At 47.7% G+C, this 24204-nt stretch overlaps 9 protein-coding genes across 9 annotated transcripts; 7 read left to right on the forward strand and 2 right to left on the reverse strand.

The window, feature by feature from the left end:
* Window positions 1-435: 435 nt before the first annotated feature.
* LCP9604111_8858 (CorA family magnesium transporter) lies at window positions 436-4828 on the reverse strand (the record flags this gene model as incomplete). The annotated part of the gene is made up of 6 exons (XM_039077047.1): window positions 436-847; window positions 949-1289; window positions 1344-1379; window positions 2339-2519; window positions 2629-2715; window positions 3723-4828. The coding sequence occupies 6 exons, from the start codon at window positions 4826-4828 to the stop codon at window positions 436-438; spliced, it is 2163 nt and encodes a 720-aa protein (XP_038925095.1).
* Window positions 4829-6495: 1667 nt separating this feature from the next.
* On the forward strand, window positions 6496-6912 carry LCP9604111_8859 (uncharacterized protein; the record flags this gene model as incomplete). Its single annotated transcript, XM_039077048.1, has 1 exon — window positions 6496-6912. One exon carries the CDS (start codon window positions 6496-6498, stop codon window positions 6910-6912), a length of 417 nt encoding a protein of 138 aa, XP_038925096.1.
* A 988-nt stretch (window positions 6913-7900) lies between these two features.
* Window positions 7901-10463, forward strand: LCP9604111_8860 (uncharacterized protein; the record flags this gene model as incomplete). Its single annotated transcript, XM_039077050.1, has 4 exons — window positions 7901-8494; window positions 8544-10163; window positions 10218-10310; window positions 10362-10463. 4 exons carry the CDS (start codon window positions 7901-7903, stop codon window positions 10461-10463), a joined length of 2409 nt encoding a protein of 802 aa, XP_038925097.1.
* A 466-nt stretch (window positions 10464-10929) lies between these two features.
* On the reverse strand, window positions 10930-12632 carry LCP9604111_8861 (uncharacterized protein; the record flags this gene model as incomplete). The annotated part of the gene is made up of 5 exons (XM_039077051.1): window positions 10930-11032; window positions 11092-11630; window positions 11686-12312; window positions 12362-12389; window positions 12445-12632. 5 exons carry the CDS (start codon window positions 12630-12632, stop codon window positions 10930-10932), a joined length of 1485 nt encoding a protein of 494 aa, XP_038925098.1.
* Window positions 12633-13730: 1098 nt separating this feature from the next.
* Window positions 13731-15856, forward strand: LCP9604111_8862 (putative plasma membrane antiporter; the record flags this gene model as incomplete). The annotated part of the gene is made up of 9 exons (XM_039077052.1): window positions 13731-13785; window positions 13836-13904; window positions 13954-14060; window positions 14107-14280; window positions 14338-14744; window positions 14796-14844; window positions 14895-15261; window positions 15323-15424; window positions 15474-15856. The coding sequence occupies 9 exons, from the start codon at window positions 13731-13733 to the stop codon at window positions 15854-15856; spliced, it is 1713 nt and encodes a 570-aa protein (XP_038925099.1).
* A 651-nt stretch (window positions 15857-16507) lies between these two features.
* On the forward strand, window positions 16508-17149 carry LCP9604111_8863 (MAPEG family protein; the record flags this gene model as incomplete). Its single annotated transcript, XM_039077053.1, has 3 exons — window positions 16508-16512; window positions 16569-16861; window positions 16950-17149. 3 exons carry the CDS (start codon window positions 16508-16510, stop codon window positions 17147-17149), a joined length of 498 nt encoding a protein of 165 aa, XP_038925100.1.
* A 663-nt stretch (window positions 17150-17812) lies between these two features.
* Window positions 17813-19323, forward strand: pgxB (uncharacterized protein; the record flags this gene model as incomplete). Its single annotated transcript, XM_039077054.1, has 5 exons — window positions 17813-18154; window positions 18204-18371; window positions 18420-18593; window positions 18644-18889; window positions 18940-19323. 5 exons carry the CDS (start codon window positions 17813-17815, stop codon window positions 19321-19323), a joined length of 1314 nt encoding a protein of 437 aa, XP_038925101.1.
* A 905-nt stretch (window positions 19324-20228) lies between these two features.
* On the forward strand, window positions 20229-21861 carry LCP9604111_8865 (uncharacterized protein; the record flags this gene model as incomplete). The annotated part of the gene is made up of 3 exons (XM_039077055.1): window positions 20229-20435; window positions 20503-20997; window positions 21061-21861. 3 exons carry the CDS (start codon window positions 20229-20231, stop codon window positions 21859-21861), a joined length of 1503 nt encoding a protein of 500 aa, XP_038925102.1.
* Window positions 21862-22920: 1059 nt separating this feature from the next.
* LCP9604111_8866 (uncharacterized protein) lies at window positions 22921-23976 on the forward strand (the record flags this gene model as incomplete). The annotated part of the gene is made up of 2 exons (XM_039077056.1): window positions 22921-23639; window positions 23691-23976. 2 exons carry the CDS (start codon window positions 22921-22923, stop codon window positions 23974-23976), a joined length of 1005 nt encoding a protein of 334 aa, XP_038925103.1.
* Window positions 23977-24204: the final 228 nt, after the last annotated feature.

The following is a 24204-nucleotide window of genomic DNA, read 5'->3' on the forward strand; positions in this document are numbered from 1 at the left end:
CTATTGAAGCGTGCAAATCGTTAAGATAGAATCTGATTTGTATACCATTTGTTAGCCATGTCTTTTTAGCAATTTCGGTTTTAGTTCTAGTCTTACAAGCCTCGGTCTCCTGTCTTTCTCGCATTCTTTTCTTCTAAATCACCAATATTTTGTGTGGCCATTCATTGACGGGTCGTCTTACTAGTGCGTACCCCCGACCTTCATTTGATGTTGTACATCGTGTTTTGAGCCCAGGATGCAGAAGCATATCACCCAAGCTCTTTGATGTCACCAACGTAAAATTATCATTACCTTCTCCCAGTCTCCCCATCCAAATGCAACATACCGATATGCTCACTGTTTATTCTTCTCGGAATTAATTTATATTTTGTCTGAAGTCACCCCGGGTTCGAGGCTGCTTCAAATAGAGATTATTTATATCATTTGCTGAAGTATTTATTTATATCCTCGAAAAGAGTCACCCCTGGATTCTTGCCATGTCATATACTGCTGAACTCGGATGGAATTCAATGGCACCTCATCCTCAGACCCATCGTCGGCATGGGACACCTCCAGCTGTGTTCTGGTTTTATTACGCGGCTCATTCGCCGGTCGTAGGGCAGAGTTATCCAACTCATAACCTTTAGATTGGTCGAGATCTGTAGTTCGTGATCTAGTCCCAGACCGGCTGGAGAACTTGGATGAAAATATCATGAACAGTGGGCGCAGGGTCGGCATGCAAGCGGAGATAATACCCGTTGAGGATTCAACGACACACCAGGTGCAGGATCTTCCAAGTGTCCAGGCAATGTCCGTCGGGTCGAATCCAAAAATGGTAGCGAAGCGATAGGCACTAGTGAAGACAACGCTAAGGGAGAGCAGCCCGGTTAGTCTATCGTCACAAAGTAGTAATATGTAGGAAATGGATATACGGACAAACTACCCAAGAGAAATATTCCAACCACGGACAGTCGATGCGTGAGGCTTGCGTGCAGTCCCCACACCACCTTGACCGGTAGAGACAGAATGAGAATGTCGGTGAGAATGTTGGGTACTGCGTTCCCGATGAACATGCCTTTAAGGTTGATACATTTACCAGGAATGCGCGTGTCCCAGGCTCGCGGGATCGGATTGCATTGGAAGACGCTCACGAGGATAATAGCGACAAGCCAGGAGAGTGTCATCCCACCCAATACCAAGGAGGCGATGCGGATTTCCCTCGTGGGGAAGATGCGACAGTACATGAGGAGGATAGAAATTTTGGTGGTTGCTACCGTTGTGACGTACATGATCTCAAATATCAGTAGAAGCTACTTGGATGTTAGCGGAGGTATCAACTGTATCCTCTGTAATTTGAATCGGACCTTTGCAATCATTATAATGTTTGCTAACGGCAAGACCTGAGAATGTAAACCCATGCCATAATTAGTTACTATCAACAATTAGCATGAGAATCAACAACCTTTAGGGGAAATGTGTCGTACAAGATAGCATCAATCCAACGAGTGCTAACAAAGGAAAGAGAGCGAGCACGATAAAAAAGTCGTCCAGGCCTGGCTTTAGTGATTTCTTCCACCGTGCGAGAAACCGTAAAATCACAAACAAGACGCCCAGGACAGTCATCGTGATCGTCCCGGCCCGATAGGACCCTTGGTAGCTATCCTGGGCATTGTATGCAGCCATCGTGTTGGGACGTTCGAAACAGGCCAAGATCAAGGTGCGGCAATGCTTACTTTAAAGAGAATTGATTCCTCTCATGCAGCCCCCGAAGCGGCAAAAGAGACTTGTCAGAGATGATCCACTTCAAGTGTCAGGATTCATGGTTATCCACTATTGAGCGACAAACGGTATGCCTAATGTGTGCACGATTAATATTGCGAGGATCAATCCGTATTTTAATACTCTCTGTGTTGCAACTAGTAAGAGGACTGCGGAATACTACGGAATGCCACCGCAACAAAATTCGATGTGCTTTGGTGCGTAACATTTTGAGACGAGGGGATCATGTTATTCCTCCAGTCGTATGATTTTCATTATTTCCTTCGTATAGGTTTAAGGTTCAGTCGGCCCTGACTAGATACAGGGTTTAGTACATTAGGCTTTGGGTCTGCTGGTACTTGTTATCATATGTAACACTTGGACACCAGTTCCTTTCGACTTTGCGCTGTTGCTGAATAAAATACAAGTTGATAGGAGAGAATACTGTTTTACAATGTTGTACGGAGTAGCACAGGAAAAGATATCCGCTGGGAACTCCGGGTATTCTGCATATCCCTGATGATCTGCATGTCAATATCCCACAGCAAATCAGAAGCACGAGAACAACGAACAGAAAAGGGTATGCTCCGTAAATAAGAACAATGGCAGGAACAACGGCCTTGTTCGATCCTGCGAATGTCCGCCTAGCCCGTTGTGGATCGAGGCCTCTGCCAAGATTGGAAATTCCGGCGACCACGTGGATACTGGTTCGAAGACCCCAATCGGGGCCCTTTGGTGCAATATCCGACCGGTCTAACGGTTTTGCTAGTGACGCCGGGAACCTATAACAAGGTGAATCTCAGTCGGGCTCCATCGTTGGCCCAAGCAGTCGGAATACTTCAAGGAAATTGATTATAACAATAGATCCAAAGAGCCAATCGTTCCACGTACCGAAGAATTGTGGGCCCGGTATAACCTGCCCAGTTCAGTATAAGGAGAGGGTGATCCTTTCGCCGGGGTTTGCTGATTCCCCAGACCCTGGTTGGGCGTAGATGTACGGAGTGTTTTCCCACCCCAATTACACGATGGCCATGTTTGAGAACCCGTTTTCGTCTTCGCACTAGGCGCATGACAGGCCGCTGACACAGTCGACGTCCTTCTAGATCTAAACGCACAAGCGCGGACTTATTTCGGCCCGTCTGTGGGCGCATCACAATTAACGTCTCTCAAAGAAATGGTAGAAGCTGGCTGCTAGATTTTGGTGGTAAACGACTCCTGTGGCGAAATCGTCGGCGCCGGGGTTGTTGGGGGCCTGGGTACACGCAGCGGTGCAAAGCCGGTCTTCCCGGCGTAATCATGGCTGCATTTGTGACGTCCCAGGGGAAAACGGTAAAGGACATGCTGGGCGGAAGCCTCCTTTCCTGGATGGTCATCCAGGCGCAGGGGGAGGGGTGTACACAGCATCGCCCTTGCTGCCGTTGTAGTGCGTGCTGCCATGGAGGTTGAGTAGTCGTAGGAATCATCACTAATTTGTAAAAATACTTGTCAGTCAAATGCAGACACCAGACGGGGTAACCACTAAATAGAGATATGAGGTATCACTTACTGGTGGGAGTAATGGTAATAGTTGAAGTTCAATCCCGCGGAGCCGTATGCTCTGAGTGTCAGTGAGAGTCGATTTGGAGTGTTTTCGGTTCTTGAAGATCAAATGTTGTGAATCTTTAATTTATTACCCGCTTTGCTCTATAGATATATATATGCCTCTACTCATCTGGTAAAAGGGTTCACCTCTAACTTGCAAGCACACGACTTGATATATATAACTTCCCTGCTGCTTTTGTAGTCCGTCAACCTATCATGATTAGGTCAAGTCGCATCTCTCGTTTTTATATTTCTACTTCATACAAGAAATGGCACTGCCAATTTAAATCCCCGTGCATCCTCGCCTACAGAAAAAGACTTCATTTGATTTTTCCAATGATGAATATGCAAGCTCGCTCTAAAAACGCAATGTCCGGAATTTATTGAGTTTCCATAGCCCATACTTCGCGATAGTGACCGTTCCAATTATACACGTTCCGACAAGAATTGCAAATGCCGAAGGACTGTCTTCAAAGAAGTTTGTCACGTTCATTCCAAACAGGCCCGCCACAAAAGTTGACACGGCAAATCCCAACATGCAGATCTCCAGTTGAGCCTCGAAAACTAGGATCTGATTTCGTCGTACATCCAAGATTGATTGAATGGTCTCCGTTGTGCGCTCCAAATCGCCTAGTAAAGCACTGGCAGACTCCGCAATAGCGTCCGTGCTCTTGTAATATGCCTCGAGGAGGTATTCCACTTCTTGGTGATCATCTACCTCATGCGGTTGACCTGCCTCCCGATCCGTTAAGAACATGGTCGCCATGTCTTCATCATTTTCAAGAATTTCCCGTAGCGCGGAGCGGAACTGGCGGGCGCGCTGCTGAATTGCCACGAGCCTTTTCTTATGATTCTGCAACCCGCGCAGAACAGAGTAAACAACATCTTCTCTTGTTGAATCCTGCAAGCTCTCTTCAGCTTCTCGACGGATAAGAATATGCTCGGCTTCAAGAGTCGCAATCACAGAGGCAAGCGCCGCATCCACTACTCGTAGCTCAAATGGGAGTTTGGATAAAAGACCAGAGCCAGGACAGGGTTGGAGCCTGCCCTGAAGGTCTGTCATAAAGACATCCTGCACCTTCACGTGGGAGTTTTCAATTGGGAGAAGAAATAGAAGCACTCCATTTGTGCGGACCAGGAGCCGTAAAGTAAACATGCTGATGAAGATAACAGACGGACGGACCAACAAATGCGGGATTCCTTCCGAGACAAGATCCACGTTGCGTAGATCGCGACCATCTAATCCCCACCGTTTAGCAATCTCATCTCTAGTTCCTCGAATTTCAGATTGTTTGACGGAGCCATCGACATCCAAGACCATGCCGCGTAACTCCGTCGCATCATTTATGCGGCTTTGCGACAGAGCAAGAGACAAGTTGAACACATCCTGATTGAAGGAGACTTCTTTTTTCATGTCAGGCTCCCGGATGACATGATGCGATTTATTGGGGAGCGTGATGATTCCCCGTTTGCGGTAGCCGGCCATGTTCTGGATCTTATGTTGTTTCATGCGGAGATTGCCGGAAAGATGATGGAATTGGCGTGGTGTATTTGTACATTTTGACAATCTTTCTCTTGGAACAAAGGATAAAAAAGTCCTTGGAGCACATCGATGCATGATATATATACCGTCTTTGCCGGTTGCCAGTGTGAACGGAATTGTGTCCTTGGGCAATTGTCGATGCACTAATCGGGTTATGTGACTTGGCGACTCGCGTGGCTTATCATGAGGTTACGTAGTTACGTAGTAGGTCATGGGCGAAATGGATATATGGCGAGGGCAAGTATCATTGATTATCATTGATAGTGTGATCTAAGAGAGCGAATGCTATGACCTGAGGTTCCCCCCTAGTGGAAGAACGTTCATCCGGCAATTCGGATGATCTGCCTCATGGCTATGCTTGTAGCTGACTACGCTGGTCTTTGTACTAGAGAAGCCACTAAACCAAAGCCGTGATTGAAGAACGAATACGAAGAAATACGCCACATTTTAAGCTGGTGGAATGATAGGGGAAACCTTCCAAAAATAGGAGATATTTTTGGAAACCAAAATACCTTTCACAACTCATGCACGATTCTGCAGCTTCTGCAGCTTCTGCAGCTTCTGCGTGATTCTCTTGGGGTCAATACTTCTTCACAATTGTGTCGATATAGTTGATATTCTTGTCTCCAAATGACTGCGGCGGCTTCTAGTTGGGACACGAGTCGTTGACAAAGCCGCTGTATGAAACGCCCTCGGATATAGTCCGGCGGAGCCAATTGTGAGGAGGAGCGAGCCATCCGTCGGTGGATAAAATGCGGAGGCATGAGAATTTTAAAGAATGGATCAAAAGATGTAGGTACACGACCGAGATACTGTACGGATTAGCTGGGACTGATCTGGAATCTCGGCATTGGTATTGATGTCGGCATCCAAAAGATAGGTTGCGAAGGCCGTAAGCACAGCGGGTGTATTGGCCACGGTATAGTTGCTTATCTTGTAGTATATATCGATGCCAGTGTTAGTGCTGAGGTCACATTTACGATTCCTGGGTGGTTGAACGATGATCTGGCGTCCTCGGGTCCACGGTCGGCCAAATGCTGAGTCACCCACCAATTCAACCGTCCGCTAAACACGCTGACGATAGCAGGGTAGCTTGTTACAGGCAAGGGAAACTTCAGTATGACTACGTCAATGCTTCCCTTCTATCATCCATTGTGCTCTTCAAGTTGGCGACACCAATCCACTCTGACACCCATCATGGGCAATATCATCTAGCCGAAAGTCGATCCCCTCCCTGTCTACGGACATGACCTGACGGGTAAGCTCATCGTCATTACCGGTGCCAGCGCTGGAATGGATCTCGAAACGACCAAATAGCTGCTGCGACTGTGCGCCTCGATTATGATTCTCGCCGTCCGCAATGTTGCCAGGGGTGAGGCCTACGCAACTTTTCTCCGCCAGGACCGCCGCATTCAAACATAACCCGGGGGCGATCATGAAGGTCATAGTTCTTGATATCGATGATTTTGACAGCGAATAACGGCTCACGAAGTAGCTCCGCGAGAGGTTTCGGTAGTCTATATCCTCGTTCTTAATGCGGCTATCGGTCTACCCAAGCTGGAACGCAGCGCGAGCGACCATAACCGAACCACTCAAGTCAATTACTACGCCAAAGTTTGTTTACTGCCGGGCTAATGCCGAATCTAGAGGGGAGTGCAGAGAAGACAGGCTCTTCTGTGCGTATTGCCTGGGTCGGCAATCGCGCGCACGAGGCCATAAGCCTGGATAAGAAACCTCCTACCAAGCCCGATGAAGGTCTACTTGCGCATATGGACAGCGAAGATGCCTGCATCCCGTTCCAGCGCTATGGGGACTTGAAGCAACCTTGCGCGACATTCATATACAGTTTAGCGCCGCGGCTGGACCCCAAGGAAGTCATTATCAACATGACGTGCCCGGGAATGGTGAATACCAACATGCGCGACGTTCTCCCCCTACATATGCGCTTGATTGTGAATCTTGTCATGTCCTTCCGCGCCAAGCCTATCCTGCATAGTGCATCCTGCATAGTGCACTGGTGGCGGGCCCCAAGTCACATGGCAAGTTCTTGAACGACAAGACCATATCTGAGTTGGTAATAGGCTTTGTCGTTCCATGTCAATCTCGTTTTAATGAAAGCTATCATCTGATTGGAATGTTGCAGGGTGAGGAAATTGCGTTATTGATATGCTCGTATGCGTGCTTATCCACGTGAGCTCTCGCTCAATGGCCGTGCCTCGTGGTGCAGCAGCACAGTCTCTAAATAGGAGAATGCCAATTCCTACTCTGTAAGCTCGCGAGAGATCTGGATAGCTGGTGGCATCATACTTTGGAGTTAGGGATGAAGCAGGCCTATCGGAGTTGCTCGTAGAACTGACATATATTTAATGGCGAGGATCACGCATCGAGATCAGAAATTATGGCATGGGAAGTCCATATCTAAGCCGAGTCAGTTCCCTTCATCATTGTACTCGGTGAAGTCGCTGTCCGGGCTGCGCCGTCAATATTAATTATGTAATCATGTAGATGTCCGATGTACAAGGCACAAACGGTAGACCACGTGACTAGACGTGAGTCTCGAATCTACGTTGTGATGTCATTTTGCCTTTACCCGTACTCCGTACGGAGTACAGAGACGGCGATTATGCTTTGATTGGGTCAATTAATATCTGAAGATCTCAAGCAGAACAAGCAATGAGTCACATTGGGCAAAGCTTGGCTTGGTTTATCGATCAGCATCTCTCGGACATAATCCCTCAATTACCGGAAAGAGTATCTCCGAGACCCGGATATTCTGTATCGAGTAAGCAGCTCAAGACTTACATTTACGTCAAATAAGCCTTCGTGTCACCGTTTCAAAGGCCGTCTGTCGATTGACAACTGTTACAGAGACGCATAACACATACGTTCGGAGACATTGTGGTATACCCAGATAATCTGGAAAGGCACATCTCCGACAAGGCAGCAACGTCTCACCCATGTCTAGCGCCGTCGCAAGGACTTCCTGCGACGAACAAAGGAAAATCAATCCGAAATCACAGTCCCTTGGCAACCCTGAAAATGGAAAATCATCAAGACAACCTCTCTCCAGATCATGACGAGGTTGAAAATTCTCGCGCTCCACAGCGCCGCCGCCGACCGCCCCTGTCTTGCACGGTCTGCCGCAAGCGCAAATTAAAATGTGACCGCTCTCTGCCCTGCGGGCAATGCGTGCGCTCGAAGACAACAGCCCAATGCGTCTTTATCGGAGCTCAGCCAGATCCGACATCTGATCAGCGACGCATGTCGCCCCCGCAATTACCACACGGTGGCGTAGAAGACCAGGCCGGCCGGAAAAGCGGAATGTTCGTCTTTGACTCGAAGTTGGGGCCGAATTCGACTTCAAATCGCGTTTCAAAGCGTGCTCGTTCCGATGAGCTACATGAGCTCCGGAGTCGTCTGCGTGTTTTAGAAAATTCGCTCGGCAAGTCGTCTCATCTTCAGACGCCTGAGACCTCGGTTTGTGATATATTTTCTGAAGTAGATACGGCCAATAGTTCTGAGAATGTTGGTGTTGATGACCGCGTACGATTCTTGCCAGATTCAAGTTTCCGCGGGAAGAAGACCAAGACTCGGTATTTCGGTCGCAGTCATTATACCACCACTGTTTCCTTTGTGAGTATCCTTTATTGCGTTGTTTGGTTGATTTGCTAATTAGATGTAGTTCAAAGATATTGGTACCTTTATGCGCCGTGGTCGTTGCCGCGGAGGAGCAAAGGATAAAGAGTACACTGATATGAAACAGTTCAAGACCGAGCTTTGGTCGCGTGAGATACAAAAACATCAGCGCGACTTTCGCGAGCAGCCTTTCATGCTTAATGAACTGGTTCCCCGGCGAAACGTTGCAGACCGTCTGCTTCAGCTTTATCTCGACACTTTTGAGACCACGTATCGAATCTTGCACATACCAACCTTCTTGAGACAGTACGCTGATTACTGGGCCAACACCCAGCCAACCGACATGGCCTTCGTCGCTCAATTACTCGCTGTGATGGCTGCAGGCAGTTGCTTCTATGTCCCATCTCCAGGTCAAGAGGACCGAGACATATTCCAAAAACCGGCCATGAAGTGGATCATGGCTGTTCAGTCATATATCTCGTGCACATTTCTGAGCCCAGAAATCGACTTCCGAATGCTCCAGACACAGACTCTTCTTTTAGTAGCTCGCCTGGGAGTCGCCAGTGATGCGGATGTAGCCTGGGCCTCAGCCGGGTCGTTGATTCGGTCTGCGACGATAATGGGTCTGCATCGCGATCCGGCTCGTTTCCACAAGGCCAGGCCATTCTACTCTGAACTGCGCCGTCGTCTTTGGACAACTATCGTCGAGCTGGATCTCAAGTTCTCCCTCGACCGCGGGGCTCCACCCTCGGTTGATCTAGACGAATGCGACTGCGATCCACCGTCCAATTGGGACGATGCGGACTTGATACCAGACATGGAGGATAATCCAGCTCCGCTCAGTACTGCCCTTTATACCCAAAGCTTCTACCAAACCCTCCTCGCTAAGACCCTCCCACTACGATACCGAATCGCGAAGAAAATTAATAGCCTCCGATTTAATCTATCATACGACGATGCCCTGCGAATGGGTGATGAACTCTCCCGCTCCATGCAACATGCATCCTCCCTTTTCGAAGATAATTCCCCGAGTATTGCTCTGGGAGAATCAGGACGTCACCGATTCGCCCAATCCCTACATCTCTTCATCGTGCGCAAATTCCTTCTCGCCCTCCATCGCCCCTTCTCGCTTAGTGTCGTACGCCTACCCAAATGCTCCTATTCCCGCAAAATCTGCCTCGAAGAATCCCTCGGCATTCTCTCTCAGATGGAACTCCCCCTTGCGACAGAGAACATCATTTACCCGAACATTACTCAACTGGGAAGCGGTATGTTCCGTGATGAAACCTTCCACGCCGCAATCACCGCCTGTGTGGAGCTGTCCCTTCAAGCCAATGAAATGAGTATGTCTACTACATCCGGGATGGATGGTGTCAACTCCAGCGTGCTCATGAGCATGATCCAGTCCCAACAGGGCGTGATGCTCCAGGCTGTCGAGCGCACCGCTGATAATTTCGGGAGACGCATTGGGCCCGGTGGGACGGGGTGCAAGCCTTTCTTCTTTTTGAATATCATCCTTGCTTCGGTCAAATCGCGCGTCAAGGGGGAGGATCCTTTGTGTAATGTTGATACGGCCTCGAAGAGGTCCGTTCGCATCTGCAGGGCGATCTTGAATGGTCTTACCTACGAGGAAGCTAAGATTAGTGTTGATAATTGCCCCGCTCAGGTTGGTATCTCCACTTATAGCTGTCTGTCTGCCACACCTAACCTTCCTGTTCAGACTTCTATTCCTTCGGGGACGAATCCTGCCCCAGCTACACCACGTGATATTGACCCTACGTCGCTTCTATCGAACGACTTTGGTGACTTCACGGTAAGTTGGCGCTCCTTGGATGCTGTTTGGGGCTCTGCTGACCTTTTTCAGCCAACGGATCTAGGAGGCTGGTTTGATGGATTAGATTACACTGGCCCAGAGTTGTGGGATTGGGATGCCGACTTGTCTGGAAACCTTCCAACATTCTCATGACTTATGGAGCTACTCCCTAATATTAATGACTGATGCCCGGTGATATTGCTTCTGTTCAATGTCATTCTCAAACTCTACTCTCATCTAGTCAAAGAATGACTTTCGTCACAGTAAATTGTTAGAATAATAAATATGCATATCCTTTTGGCTTCCAGGAAAGAGATAAAAATTGCAGGAAGAAGATTAACAATCCCACTTCCTCAAGACACCACACCCCGGAAGATATAGAGAAGTATCAACAGAAATGAGATGCTCAATATTCTCTTAAGTGAACTCTGTCCGATATAACAAAGGTGAAGATAACATTAGTAAAAGGAATGGAAGCCTTTTCCTCAAATACAAATCTCATTCTGACGAGCTCTCTTAAAAGACTTAATTAGAAATACAAGAAAACATCTAAACATCTAACTAAAACATCTAAAACATCTAGAACCTAACTCTATAGAACGACAAGCCAATCAAACCCTCAAAGCCTCACAACTTCTCTATCTCTTTCCCCATTTCTTGACCGCGAACAAGCCCGATCAACACAATTCTTCTTCGAAATCGCAACATAACTCTGAACCAATCTATCCAATAACAAAGATTAGCAGAAATCCCAGATCAAGTCCAGAAGAAGAAAACTCACGCCTGATACCGCTGAATGTTCTGGATCTCCAAACCCGCTAGAGCCCCCAATGAATCCTGCACATCCTGCACCAAACTCACACACCGTCCCATACTGAAATCCGTCCTGACAACAACCCTCATCATCCCCATTGTCTCGCAATCCGCAGCCATGGTATAAGCAGGCACAATCCACCCCTTCTCGCGCAGTTTACGCGCAAGCGCCCATTCATCCAAGAAGACGTTTTGCGCCGAACTCAACCTGAACGCCACGACCGGTAGGCCATGGCCACCACCTTCACTCATGATTATGAACCCCATTTCTTGCAGCTGGCTGGTGAGGTAGTCGGCTGTTGCCGTGAGATTTCTCATGATGCTTGTGTACCCACTTCGGCCCAGTCGGATGAGTTGGTAGTACTGTGCGATGATATGGGATGCTGGTTTGGAGAAGTTCATTGTGAAGTTCACTTGCTCGGCACCTAGGTAGTCGATGTTGAAAACTAGCTCCGCGGGAAGGTACTCTGGTGATCGCCAGAGGGCCCAGCCGATACCGGGGTAGACCTGTGGAAATTAGCATATTGAGTTTATTAGAGTTGGACGATCAAGGGATACTTACCAGTCCGTACTTATGCCCAGAGACATTGATCGAGACGACGTTGGGTAATTTGAAATCCCATACTAGATCCGGGTTCACAAACGGGGCCACGAATCCACCGCTGGCGGCATCCACGTGGATGGGTGTGTCCAGTCCTCTCTCAAGGAGAAGTTCACTGATAGCTCGTACATCTTCGTACTGCCCCGTGTATGTCGTGCCGAGAATCGCGCAGATCCCAATGGTGTTCTCATCGACCATGTCGACGGCTTGAACTGGGTCAATCACGTATCTCGTCTCAGTACATGGGACTAGCTTCTCGGTGATATCGAAGTATCTGGTTGCCTTTTCCCAGCATACTTGTACGCCGCTACTCATGATGATGTTTGGGTTGGAGGCATCTTTCCCCTGGGCTTGGCGGTTGATTTGCCAGCGCTTCTTCATCGCTAGAATTGCAAGCATGATGGCTTCGGAAGATCCAATACATGATGTGCCAAAGGCGGTTGGAGTTCCGTCAGAAACCGGGGAATGGAATAGGTCGGCGAGGATGTTCAGACAGCGGTGTTCGATATCGACAGATTTGGGGTATTCTTCGTGATCGATGATATTCTTGTTCGAGGATTCGGCGAGTAGTTTGAGAGCTTCGTCTTCCTGTTACAGTGTTAGTATGCGTCAAAAATATGACGAGAAGCTGAAATACCATGTATGTGGTCACAAAACTGGCGAGGCTATATTGAGCAATAACGTTAGTTGAGTTTTCAAAATTTTGACAAATAGACTCACTTCAAGATTGGCTGACCATCCAGGGCCAAGTCATCTTTGATCAGCTGGTAGGCCACATCTTTCGGCATCCCTTCATCTGGAAGCCGATGCGATGGCATAGGTTTGGCAACGAACCGGGAGCCATAGACGTAAGAGCAGTCGCTCGTCTGGTCAGAAAGCTGCTTGGATAATTCCTCGATAGAACCCATTATGTAATGAAAAATGTAGATTCAAATTGGAATACTGATAAACTAGCAAGACGTTCTTGACTTTATATTATTTCTCGCAAGTCAATTGTTGCGTACTGGAAAAATATCTCATAGCGAAATCGTGTGATAGGGTTATGAGGCATTTACACGAGATATCATGATCAAAGCTATAGTCAAAAGGAGGTTTGAGCGCCGTTTCAAGTTGGGTTTTGCGTTCGTGTCTGTAGTTTGAGGTATATAGACATGACAACGTGATGATCGAAGCTTATCTATATCTGAGTATTCCATGTAAGACAAGCCAAGACCTTCTAGAAAACATCAGAATAGACTATTAATACAACAGTTTAACTAACTCCTTGTTACAAAGTAGAATTGGGAGTGATCCCTGCCATCCCTTGTTCTAAAATTGGAAACATTCTAACCCTACGGAGTAGATTACGGACAGAGCTAATACTGGACAATGCAAATACCAAACATGCGATTTACTCCCTTTGCCACATTTATAAATGAGGCTTAGAAGCATCTTTGGCTTCATGGTTAATTAGCCCCTGACTCGCAAGGGAACGTTCAACCTTCCCACCTCCGCGGGTGCGGCGGGCCGAAAATAGGGGTGGCGCAGCCACAATATGTAGTGTTTCTCACATGCATTATCTCGTATTATTATTACAGGCAGCAGGATATTGATTTGTGGAGATGAGACGATAAGGTCGTCAAGCTGATAGTCCTGGAGTGGTATAGTTATTCTACTGTTTTGACTTTACATTCATATCTATTGTAGGAGTCGCGAGCATATATCGTGTTATCCCTATTTGTCCTAACATTTTGAAAGTGGAACTTCCAATATTTATTCGACGCAGTTTGACATGCTAAGCAATTGCTCCCTATATGTACGGAGTATATGACACGTAAACAGAGCACCCCCTTGCTCCGGGGTTCATGCAAGTCGTGGATGAGGTCAACAAGATTAGGCTCAGACACGAAGAAGGGAGCATTCTTCAATAATGGAATCGTCGTGTCGGCATTCGTGTGATTTACAAAAGCCCGTATCGCCATTCTGTATCCTGTTCATAACATCAGTTTTTCGCTTGCGGGAACAGGATGCTGCATCCAATTCTGGATGTTAGTAGTGTTAATGTTATCCTCTCATTATCGGGTAAGACTTGAACTGGCATGTCTAGGATGTTCTCTAATTGATAGTTTTAGGAATATACGTCTTGGTCTTCGGGTTTATCGCTGTGAAAATCAAGCAAAGATGGTATCTCGGTGAAGCTTGTATGGTGTCCCTCAATCTCACTAGATATCGGTCGCTGATATTATTCAGTACCCTCTTTCATAATCGGAGCTGTCCTAGGACCATTCGGTGCGAAGTTGGTCAATGTCGGCCAGTGGGGAGGATACACTGACAGCGGTAGTGGTGATATTGCCTATGTAGGTCCTCTCGCCACGAAAGAAAACACTAAGCTAATTATACTAGGGATTGACCCGAGTCGTGATTGGCATCGCTATGGTCAAAGTCGGCTATGAGCTACCAAAACGATACATTCGGCTTCATCTGGTCGAACTAACCATTTGCCTATTGCCATTGATGACGATCCAGTGGCTGATGACGTCGGCATGTATCAAATTAATGATCCCTAATCTATCGTTTGTGTGTTCATCTTATCATATTTGACATGAGAACACACTCCCACTAACCTTGATGCAGTTGACTTCCCTCATCATCGGATCATGTGTCATATGTATCGACCCCGTTCTCTCACAGGCTATCGCCAAGGGTCCTTTCGCAGATCAATATGTCCGACGACATCTTCGTGAATTTATTTCAGCCGAGGCAGGTGGAAATGATGGACTCGGTTTCCCATTTTTGCTTCTCTCAATTGCCCTTCTTCGTTATGCTGATGCTCCGGGTATGGAGACAGTAAAAGTTGGTCCTAGGAAACAGAGTCGAGATTGGATTAGTGAGCCGAGTACGGGTCGGTTTGGTGGAGATGTCGGCCGAGCTTTGGCCCATTGGGCTGTTGAGGGAGTGCTATATATGCTTGTCATGGGCGCTGGGTATGGTGTGCTGGTCGGGTTCCTGAGCCGGAAAGCCTTGAACTTGGCCTCGAAAAGGTATGCACATATATACTATCAGTTTAACAAACTAGCTATTGACATGAGCAGGCGTTGGATTGACAAGGAGAGCTTCTTCTCATATCCTGTTGCGATGGGTGTAAGTTATTCTTGAGAAAGATTTGGAGTTTATGCTAAGAAGGCTTGCAGTTGTTTATCGTCGGTACCTGCGGCTGCTTTGGCTCCGACGAAACTCTTGCCTGCTTTGTTGCCGGCTGTGCATTGAACTGGGATGGGTCTTACCACTTCGAAGTCGAAGAGAGACATGACTCTTTCAACTCAACAATCGAAAACATTTTGAACGTTGGGACCTTCATCTTCCTCGGCGCTATCATGCCATGGGATCAACTTCACATGTCCAGTCAGAATGGAATCACTATCGCTCGACTATTCGGGCTCGGATTTTTGATTCTGTTATTCCGTCGGATCCCAGCGATCATGATGGGATATCGATTCATGCCCAAAGTCTGCGATAATTGGAAAGAGGCCCTGTTCATGGGGTATTTTGGCCCAATTGGTATGCTATCCAACCAAGATGTTGAGTTTTTATGTTGAAGTGCAGTGCTTACCGGTTTTAGGAGTTGGCGCTATCTCCTATGTCGAGTATGCGCGACGATTGTTACCGGACCCTGGAGAGAGTGATACAGAGATCAACAACTTGACTGCAGCCATGATACCGGGTATGATATACTTCTACTTCAAGATAATGTAAACTGACCTTTGATTTAGTGGTATATTGGCTTGTTTTCTTCTCTATCGTCATTCACGGGCTCTCTATCCCCATCCTGAGCTGCCTTTATAAGTGGTTCAAAATCCCTACTATCCGAGACTACCCGGTAGAAATCATTCTTCTGTCCGAAAATGAGCCTGTTCCTAACAATAGCGTGGTGAATCGCCGTAACCACTCTGTTATATTAAACAACCGGTTTTCATGTAACTCAAACCAGCACCCCTATTCTGATCATGGTGAGGATCATGGCGAGGGAACAGACACGATGGTATTGCGTCGTCGCAGTGGGGAAGCTAGCTACAGGGGCTCGCTAGAAAGGACATTGACGAAAGGTTCGTCGAGCGAACTGGAGCAGACTGTATCTGCTAGAAATGTAGTCTGAGTGGCCGAGACCGGGGATTGTATATTAAGTGAATATCCTTTGACATCCTTATTTGGATTTTAGCATGAGATAGACGCATTTCCTACCTTGAAATGATTGAATGATATTGTCAGCAGGAACTAATTCCAAGGTTAATCGAATTGCATTAACTAGATTATCTATTTCTCGCTGGGATGAATATGTCATGGTATTTTACCCTACTCCGTATATATATCCCAACCTAATAAAAATGCCAACGAACATGGGACAAGGCCATGTGTGCCATATTTATGCGCCTCTTTTATAATAAATTGCCTCCTCCATCCCTCCTTCCCTTCCACATCAATAATATTGCCTCTTTCACAGCGACCGCAATCATCATCTACATGTTCCTATCTTCTTACAGCGGGTCAGGGAAGAGTTTCTCATCACCTAAACTTTAATTTCGATTCGAAACTCCGCAGACTTTGAAGAAAACAGGTCCTTGTCCGATTCATTACGAATTGAACTTAAGGGGTCGCTTGATTTCCAGGGTGGACCCCTTACAAGCCTGTAAGAAGATCGGGAGGCGATGATTTCATGCCTCGGCCCCTCGAAACTGACACGGACATAAAAAAGGTCGAAGGGCAATAGCTCAAGGATTTCGATTCTACAAATCTCTGATAATCAAAAATGTCGTGAGTGCCCATATACTTCCATGAGGGGGAAACACTCCCCAGACTAACCCTCATAGTGCCTTTGTAACAACTCTCGGGCTCCGCGCCGCCCCTGGCCAGGCACCTGCGAACCACGCATCAGCCTTGCTAATGGCGAACTGGTTTTTCGCGTATATTCTGACGAGCCCCCGCGGCGCAAAGATACGCCTGGGTCTTGATCACAATGTCAGCCCGCGTGAGGACTTGACTACGTACGGTGAGGCGGCCGTGCAGTCGGGAAAGATTACCCGTCGCGCCCTTGACAAGCTCAAGCGACAGACGTCGGCGCATGCCAATGTGCAGGAGGGATACACTTTGTTCGTTGCGGCGAGTATGTGGAACTCCTTTGGCCTTTCCTTTTTCGCACGATGAACTTGCATCTTGTAAAATTGCTGCACTGTACTGACCTTGCCCTCTAGTGCTCGTCTCCTTATACGCCGGTCTCCCCAATGAAACTATCAATACCGTCGGTGCTTGGTATTCGGTTTCCCGGGTCGCGTACCACCTATTCTACTGCAACATTGAATCTTACTCTTTGAGCTTTCTGCGATCGGCGGCTTGGTGGTCCGGGAACATCAGCTGTCTTTATGCGCTGGTGCAGGCCAGCAAGAAGTTGTAGAATAGACGGAGGCGCTCTTTGATTTCTCTGTAATCCGATAATACATAAGAACAATACAATGCAAGTACATCTATTATCCGAGTACGAATTGTCAAAACGGACAACTTACTCCACCTAAGACTGGGTGTTGAGGTCTTGGAAGTCCTCCATGCCTCGAAAAACCACAACACGATTCTCATGAGAACCTTGCATGACAAAAGGTTCCGCTGATTGGTGGAAGAACCCAACCCTCCAGTCTCCATCCCCAGACGGGGGAATGAATCCCGGCCACAACGATGAATTGCACAGTTTCGAACAACAATGTCCAAGTTCGCGTAGTCTCGTCCGACACTCTCTCCGCATCCCCGCTTGTGAATATCCTTGGCGACCCGAGGAGAAATGACTCCATTTACTATTAGCGACACCCGCGGACTTGTTCTATTGCCGCATTCCATAGGCCCTGCCGATCCAGCACGCGGTGGAATTGTTTTGACAGGCGGAGAAATCTCTTTCCTCTGCCCGTGCCATTCTCCGGATATTGCTAATCTGGGGAAAGGCACAAGCTCCATTTTGCTATGGCCAATACTCCGGGGTATTCTTATAAATTAGCAGGACTTCCAGCATGACTCTCCTACCCCGGATCAACCGACAGCAGTATCAATTGATTTCATTGACCTTGTGATAATGAAGTTCATCGCTATTGGTGCGGTCCTGTTCAGCGCAGTTGGTGCTTTTGCGACAGAACGTATTATTAAAGGCGCCCAGATCATCCCGGCCAACGACAAATTGGGGCTGAAGAAGATCGGTGCTTACGGACATCACAAGCACGACGACCGTCGGACAGTGACAATTCGATCATCGAAGAGTGACACCGACGACATTTCATATGATTTCCTTTGGGGTATCAAGGCTGCCAATCATGGCGGTAGACTTCTCTTGCAAAAGGGGAAGACGTATGTCATTGGCAAAAAGCTTGACCTCAGCTTCTTGAATAATATCGAGGTGCAGCTAGAGGGCGAAGTGAAGGTACATAACCCTAGTACTGTGATTGATTGAGCCGCTCTGACATGAATAGTTCACCGATGATATCGACTATTGGCAGGCAAACCATTTCTACTACTCCTTTCAAAAGTCTATCACTTTCTGGGTCTGGGGTGGTCAGGATATCAAGATCTTCGGAAAGGGTATTCTCAATGGCAATGGTCAGGAGTGGTACAATGCCTTTTCTGGCCTAGAAGTTTTGGTGAGCATGAAAAGAGTCGGGAATGACTTGTGCTAATAGATAATTCAGGACCCGGACAATACCTTTTACCGTCCCATTCTCTTTGTGACTGACAACGCTACCCGCGTGTCCGTTGAGGGTATCACCCAACTCAACTCTCCCTGTTGGACCAACTTCTTCGTCCGCACCAAGGACGTCTCTTTCGACGATGTCTTTATAAACGCGTTTTCCACTAACGCATCTGTGGGTTGTGAATCTGGTTATATTATCAATCAATTCTAATCCTTCCGCAGGCTTTGCCCAAGAATACCGACGGGTTTGACTCCTTCAACGTGGATGGTCTCAGTGTGACCAACACCCGCGTCGATATCGGCGATGACTGCTTCTCCCCTAAGCCTAACACAACCAACATTTTCGTGCAGAACCTGTGGTGCAACAATACCCACGGCGTTAGCATGGGAAGTATTGGACAGTACTCGGGAGTCGAGGACATCATCGAGAATGCCTGGGTTGAGAATGTTACTCTGTTGAACGGCCAGGTAAGACCTCCGTATATCGATTTTATCGGCGAGCCTAATAGGAATTTAAGAACGGCGTCCGTCTCAAGGCTTGGGCTGGACCGGACATCGGCTTTGGTCGCATTAACAACATCACGTACAAGGACATTCACATCGAAAACACCGACGCCCCTATTGTGTTGGATCAGTGCTACTTCGACGTCAACGCCACCACGTGTGCCAAGTACCCGTCATCAGTCAATTTCACCAACATTACCTTCGAGAATATCTATGGCACTTCGTCGGGCAAGAATGGCAAGGTTATCGGTGACTTGACTTGTTCGCCTAATGCTGTGTGCTCGGGGATTCATCTCTCTGATATCGATATCGTCAGCCCGGCTGGGGGTCCCCCGGTCGTGACCTGCGATGGAATTGATGGAGATATTGGCGTGGAATGCCAGTCGAGCTCGGCTTAGATTGTGAGTATGATAATAGTTTGAGAGAAGAATGATTTGAAAATAGTCACCAATTGAAAGTTCCGACTGGCACAAAATTGAATAGCAGTCTGTGGTGGCGGGGATGTTGAATATTGCTTAACTTGCTCGGAAGAGTAGTCCGAGGAGCCGTAGAGGTGTATGTCCGAGAAGAGTAGTCATCTCCGAGATAACATCCATCCAATAACACTCCCACATCATTACCAGCAAGTTTTCTACGGCAGATTGCTCGTAACTAGTCGCTTATTCTACACTCGTTCTACATCTATTCTGCACATAGCCACACGAAGCTTTGACCACTTTTTCGTCTCAACATGAACGGTCAAACAGATAGGCAGCAAATTTGGAGAGTTGAGACTCCTCGTGATCTTTCTTCCCCAGAGAAAATAGAGGTTGATATCCGGGCCCGACATTTCTCAAAAGCCAAAGCAGAAGAGACTCAAAACCAAGCCGTCACCCTCAATGACAACTCGTCATGATGAGTAGGACCGCCCTCATACTGGGCTATTCTCTCTCCACACCCCACACCATCCCACAATCCGAGTGGTACACCGGCTGAGACTATATCCACCCCCTGTCTTTAGCCAGGATGTATCGTGCCTTGTTGGGAATGGCCTATGATTCGGTATTCTAGGCTCCTACATGCAAACGCGTACAGTACTTGCAAATCACTCCAATCCGGGGAGATGCATCCACACTATCCTCCTTTGCCCCACCCCCAGATTCCCATAAAGGTGGAGTATGGGGAAAGGATGGGATACATAGCAGATGTTACGGGGTATCTGCTATAAGAACGTGGGCGTATAGATACTCTGCTTTTTTCCCCCTTCTCTTCGTCCGTGCTATTATATTCCCACAGACCCTGGCCTTCATATTCAACGGAGAAAATGGATAGGAGGCATCATTATATTAAGGGTGCAAATACCCGTGAAGGAGATGAGTCTGGAAAGCCATGTGCATTCTACGTCGAAGACCCAGTCGCTCATCTATCCGAGGAACATCGCCAATATCTTCTTTCGAAGCATGGAACACTCGATTTGGAACCTATCCCTGACATGACCGATACCGATCCATACAATTGGCCGCGATGGAGGGTGAGAGGCCATAACTCCTGCCATCCATTCACATTTTGACCATGTTTCTAACATTTTTCCTTGATAGAAAAATTTCAACTTGACCCTAGTCGCCTTCCACGCTATGATGGCCACATTCACTGCCTCGTCGATCCAATCTGCATTCGAAAATATCTCCGAGGACCTCGACGTCAGTATGCAGCGAACCAGCTATCTTGTCTCTCTCTTCATCGCCGTGCTAGGCGGCGCGCCTCTCTTCTGGCGCCCGCTGTGTAATCGATATGGTCGTCGCCCCATATTTCTGATTTCTTTGATCTGCAGCTTGATTGGGAATATTGGCTGTGCGAAGAGTACTTCCTATGCAACCATGGGTCTCTCCCGTGCTATTACTGCCTTCTTCATCAGCCCTGCAGCTGCTATCGGTAGCGCAGTTGTCGCGGAGACTTTCTTCCGGAAAGATCGTGCTCGCTGCATGGGTGGGTGGACGCTAATGGTGACTCTGGGTGTGCCTTCTGCTCCATTTATCTTTGGTTTCGTTGCTTCGCGTGTGGGTTACCGTTGGATTTACTATATCCTTGCAATTGTGAGATTCCTTAACCCCAACCTCTAGGATGTACTCGTCTAACTATTCATTCACTCCGAACAGGTCAACGCAACCCAATTCCTCCTCTACTTCTTCTTCGGATCGGAATCACTTTACGTCCGCGGGAATATCCCTACCAACACCGTCATCGCCGCCAAGCAGAGTCTTTTCAAATTCCGCCGGATCGACCCTACACCGTTAGAATTCTGGGACTTCTTCCAACCTCTAAGCTATGTGATGAAACCATGCGTGGTCATCCCAGCCGTTGCCTATGCAATGATCTTCCTTTGGGGCAGTGTCATGCTTACAATTGAGATCTCCCAGATCTACCCTGCCAAGTTCGGCCTGAACACCCAGCAGGTCGGTCTGCAATTCCTCGGTATTATCATTGGGTCTGTGATTGGTGAACAGATAGGCGGGTTCATTTCCGATCGCTGGATGCTGATGCGTCAGAAGCGGACCGGAGAACCATCCCCGCCGGAATACCGTCTTTGGTTAAGTTATATTGGCCATGCTTTGACGATCTGTGGTATTGTCGTTTTCGCTATCGAAATCCGGGACTCTGGCGGTGTATGGAATATCGCCCCCGTTATTGGCGCTGCTATTGCCGCTGGTGGTAATCAAATCGTTACTACCGTGGACATTACTTATGCGGTTGACTGTTACCGTGAGGATGCTGCTAGTGTGGGTGTTTTTATTACTTTGGTTCGGCAGACTTGGGGTTTCATTGGTCCTTTTTGGTTCCCTGAGATGTTTGAGGTTGTTGGTTGGGCTGGTGGCGCTGGTATCGCCGTTGCTCTTGTGGTTGGTGTGAGTGTTATTCCGACTGTCTTGGTTCAGTGGAGAGGAGCTTCGTGGCGTTGATTGACATGGCCGAGGAAATATAATTTCTCTTTTTGTCAACTAAATGAGAGAATGCAGATGTTTTACGCAGTAGAAGACGGTGCTATCCACATTTTGATTTACACAATAGTATTGGGATTTGGATCATGGAGTTCTCTGTATTCGTGGCACAACAGGATATGGAATTGATACTGGTGTGTAATACGATTCCGGTATAATCCTTCTACTGAACTCGAACCCACTGCATATTAATACCGCCGAGAAAAAGTCCCCTTTACCCGTGAGTAGCTTAGCAATGACTGCCAATTTTCTATCTAATATTTCTCACTTCTGTTCGGCGCTGCGTCGGGAATTGTGTATAAGTTCATTAGCAATTGCCATATTATTATGTCGTAGACGGCTTTTAGCACGATGCTTACTCCCAGACTCCCAGTGCGCTGAACTGAATACTTGGAAAGTGTGCGTTGGAGGAAAGATGCCTTGGCAAGGGTGAATGCACTCATTGCCGATATACTGTCGCCAATTACCACGTTCATTCGAACTGGGTTAAGAGAGAAAAGCCTCGGATTCATTCAATGCTCATCTTTCTATCGGATATGCCCCGCAGGGATCAGTCCCGGTTTGCGTGGCCAATGCCAAACCTCGGCTCAATGAACTGCCATTATTTGGATACACGCTAGTGTTTCATAATTGCCATAGAGAGGGGTGCTCCTGAGGGAACTTTGGTCCATTCCAGTATCTGGTGACGGAGGCTTCGGCCAGTACTAGTTAGGGCTGGGGTCAGGTGATAATCTACAACGCGGGGATGCCAAGAGACATGTGAAAATACAATGGTCAAACGAAATGAATGCTGTGAAATGAAGATGACATAAGTGTCGATCTATCGTCGATCCCTGTGGGGAAGTCTATCGCAGTGGATTTCCTTTAGTGCGGAAGGTCGAAAATGTGAAGCCTCGGTTAGAATGGGATATCCTAAATGTGCTAAACGCTGTTGATGAACTATATAATCCGGGAATCACCCCTTTACCCTCCGACATAAAATATCCCCTCACATCATCCAATTCCTCCCAAACAGCAACAATGTCTACCCTTAACCTCATCGCCGATTACTCCCAAATGGTTCTATCTCACCTTCCAGGACCCACCCGACATCTCTTCCGCAACCCAACAGCCCAAAAGGCCGTCGGAATTCTCGCCGCCCTCACCTTCCTCCGCGCCACAAACGACTTCTTTTCAAGACGCACCCTACAAAACTGGACTTCCAACCAACCATGGATCCCGGCACGCGAGCTCATCCTACTAACGGGTGGCTGCAGCGGAATCGGCAAGCAGGTCATGGAAGACCTCGCGCGCACAGGCGTGCGCGTCATCATCCTCGATATTAATGAGCCAACTTTCACACTGCCGGCTAACGTCACCTTCTACAAGGCGAATGTCAGTTCCTCGGCGGATATCGCGAATGTCGCGAGCACGATCCGTGACAATCACGGCGAGCCCACGGTCTTGATTAATAACGCTGGCGTTGGACACGAGGGGGCAATCCTCGATGAATCCGAGGAGAATATCCGGCAGACTTTCGAGGTCAATACCCTCTCCCATTTCCTTATGGTTAAGGAGTTCTTGCCGGCTATGGTGAAGGCGAATCATGGTCATGTTGTCACTATTGCTAGTATGGCGAGCTTCGTGGCTCTCGGTGAGATGGTGGATTATTGTTGCACCAAGGCCAGTGCGCTTGCTTTCCATGAGGGACTGCGGCAGGAATTGAAGTATTGGTATAATGCGCCCAGTGTGCGCACTAGGTGAGTTATTCTCGGGTATGTATCTGTAGATTTTGCTAATTATTGCTTTAGTATTATTCACCCTGCGTGGGTACGTACGCCTATGATCAAGATGCTCACAGACAACGAGGCGCACTTCAGAGAGTCTATCATGACCACCCAGGTCGTGTCTGACGCTATCTGTAAGCAAATCTTGACTCAGACTAGTGGCCAGGTTCTTCTGCCTGCCAGTAAGTCGGTGGCTACTTTGGTGCGCGCTATGCCAACCTGGATGCAGGAGGGTGTGCGCAATTTCGCGTCGGGTTCCTTGAAGAAGATGTGTGTTCTGCAGACAGAGGAGAAGGCCCAGGCGCAGTAGATATTCAGCTTTGGAAATGACTGGAGATGTGATTATGTCACCATTTTGAATTTTATGTAACTAACTAGGAGATGGATAACTATACGCTATCTCATCGAGCGATAATACATTGATATATAATATTGAAGTTATTTCAAAACGCCGACGGCTCCTATCTTGATATTTATGGGCTACAGAAGTCACCATCGAGACACGGAATATGTGTGTAAAACACTCTCACTATTCCAT

This window comes from Penicillium roqueforti (genome assembly GCF_015533775.1).
Source record: "Penicillium roqueforti strain LCP96 04111 chromosome Unknown scaffold_38, whole genome shotgun sequence".
NCBI lineage: Eukaryota > Fungi > Ascomycota > Eurotiomycetes > Eurotiales > Aspergillaceae > Penicillium > Penicillium roqueforti.